Here is a 1,625-nt window from a genome sequence, read left to right on the forward strand (position 1 = left end):
TATTTTAAAACAAAATGAGTATGAATATAAAATATGTTGTTTTCCTTGTTTTTTTGAGTTTAGTATGTTGTAATTATTTTCATGTGAATTGTATGTTGGATAATTTTATTCATCACTTTATACAGAAGGCATCAACCAATGCTAGCATAACAAATATAAATAATAAGAATGATATAAATAATATAAATGATATAAATGATATAAATAATATAAATGATATAAATAATAAAAATGATATAAATAATACATATAATGTTCATAATAATGACATTTTTGATATATTCAAAAAAGGAGAGGAAGAAGGTTGCACAGGAGAACTGGAACAAAAATTAATTAATGGACAGAAATTTTTAAAAAATGATTTACATGAAATAAATGAATATAATAATAATAATAATGAGAAAGATTTTATTAATTTACGTAATGGACAACACAGTGAATATAACATGTATATGTTTGAAAGTAAAGGAATTGTCTCAAATGATTTTTATAGAATATTATATGAATGTGCTCAAGCTTCATCAGCTAAACCTTATTTAGTTGATGTATGTGTAAATAAATACTTTAAAAAATATAAAATAAAATTTTCACAAACATGCTTAAGTTGTTTTTCTACTTTTATTGGATGTACTTTTATTTCTTGTAATAAAGAATGTTCAAAAAATCAATGTAATGATGAATGTAAGGTTTGTAGTGACAGTCATTGTTTTAAGAAATTATTAGAGTGCACAAAATTGGAAGCTTTACCTGATCCGTGTAAATAAAAAATAAATAAAAATAAAAATAAATAAAAAATAAAAATAAATAAAAATAAAAATAAATAAAAAATAAAAATAAATAAAAATAAAAATAAATAAAAAATAAATTGATTTTCCTTTTTTTTAATATTATTTTTTTTTTATTTTATTTTATTTTATTTTTTTTTTGGCTTCATCCTCTAAATGGTAGAGGTAATGAATTTATTTTATGTGTATGTTATAATTTATATATATATATCTTGTGTAAAGGTATATCAATATATTTGTATGTATACATTTTTTTATTAAACACACACCCACAAAGATATATATATTTTATGAATTTACCGTTTTATTTCAATTTATATATATTTTGTTTTATTTTTTATATTTTATTTTTTTTTATGTTCTTTTTTTTTTTTTTTTTTTTTTTTTAAAGTTTATGAATTTTTAAAAAAAAGAACTGTTTTTTTTATAAATATATCTTCAAACAAACAAAAAAATATAACAAAGTTTACACTTTGTGTATATGTATATATATATAAATATATATATATATATATATATATATATATATATATATAAGATATAAGAACAAATCAAACAAAATTTTTTTTCTTTTTATAAGGCACACTTGAATATTTATACGTGCCTATATATTTAAAAATATTGAATTAATATATATATATATATATATGTTTTATGATAAATATGAAATAGTAATAATTTTTTTTTTTTTCATGCAAGAGGTATTCCAATTTTATCTAAGGCCTCCTCCATCAGATTCACTAAAGTTTCTTCAGTGTCTTCTCTTTCAAGTCGTTCCTATAAACATGAAAAAAAAAATAAATAAATAAATTGGAACATATAATATATATATATATATAT

At 17.8% G+C, this 1,625-nt stretch overlaps 1 protein-coding gene across 1 annotated transcript, besides 1 other annotated feature; it reads left to right on the plus strand.

The window, feature by feature from the left end:
* Nucleotides 1-92: 92 nt before the first annotated feature.
* PGSY75_0005200 (hypothetical protein) lies at nt 93-764 on the plus strand (the record flags this gene model as incomplete). The annotated part of the gene is made up of 1 exon (XM_018783184.1): nt 93-764. The coding sequence occupies one exon, from the start codon at nt 93-95 to the stop codon at nt 762-764; it is 672 nt and encodes a 223-aa protein (XP_018639033.1).
* A 711-nt stretch (nt 765-1,475) lies between these two features.
* Nucleotides 1,476-1,562: a sequence feature (Short protein (PGSY75_0005300, KYN93626.1) was converted to a misc_feature.).
* Between the last annotated feature and the right edge of the window lie 63 nt (nt 1,563-1,625).

This window comes from Plasmodium gaboni (genome assembly GCF_001602025.1).
Source record: "Plasmodium gaboni strain SY75 chromosome Unknown, whole genome shotgun sequence".
In the NCBI taxonomy this organism is placed as follows: Eukaryota; Apicomplexa; class Aconoidasida; order Haemosporida; family Plasmodiidae; genus Plasmodium; species Plasmodium gaboni.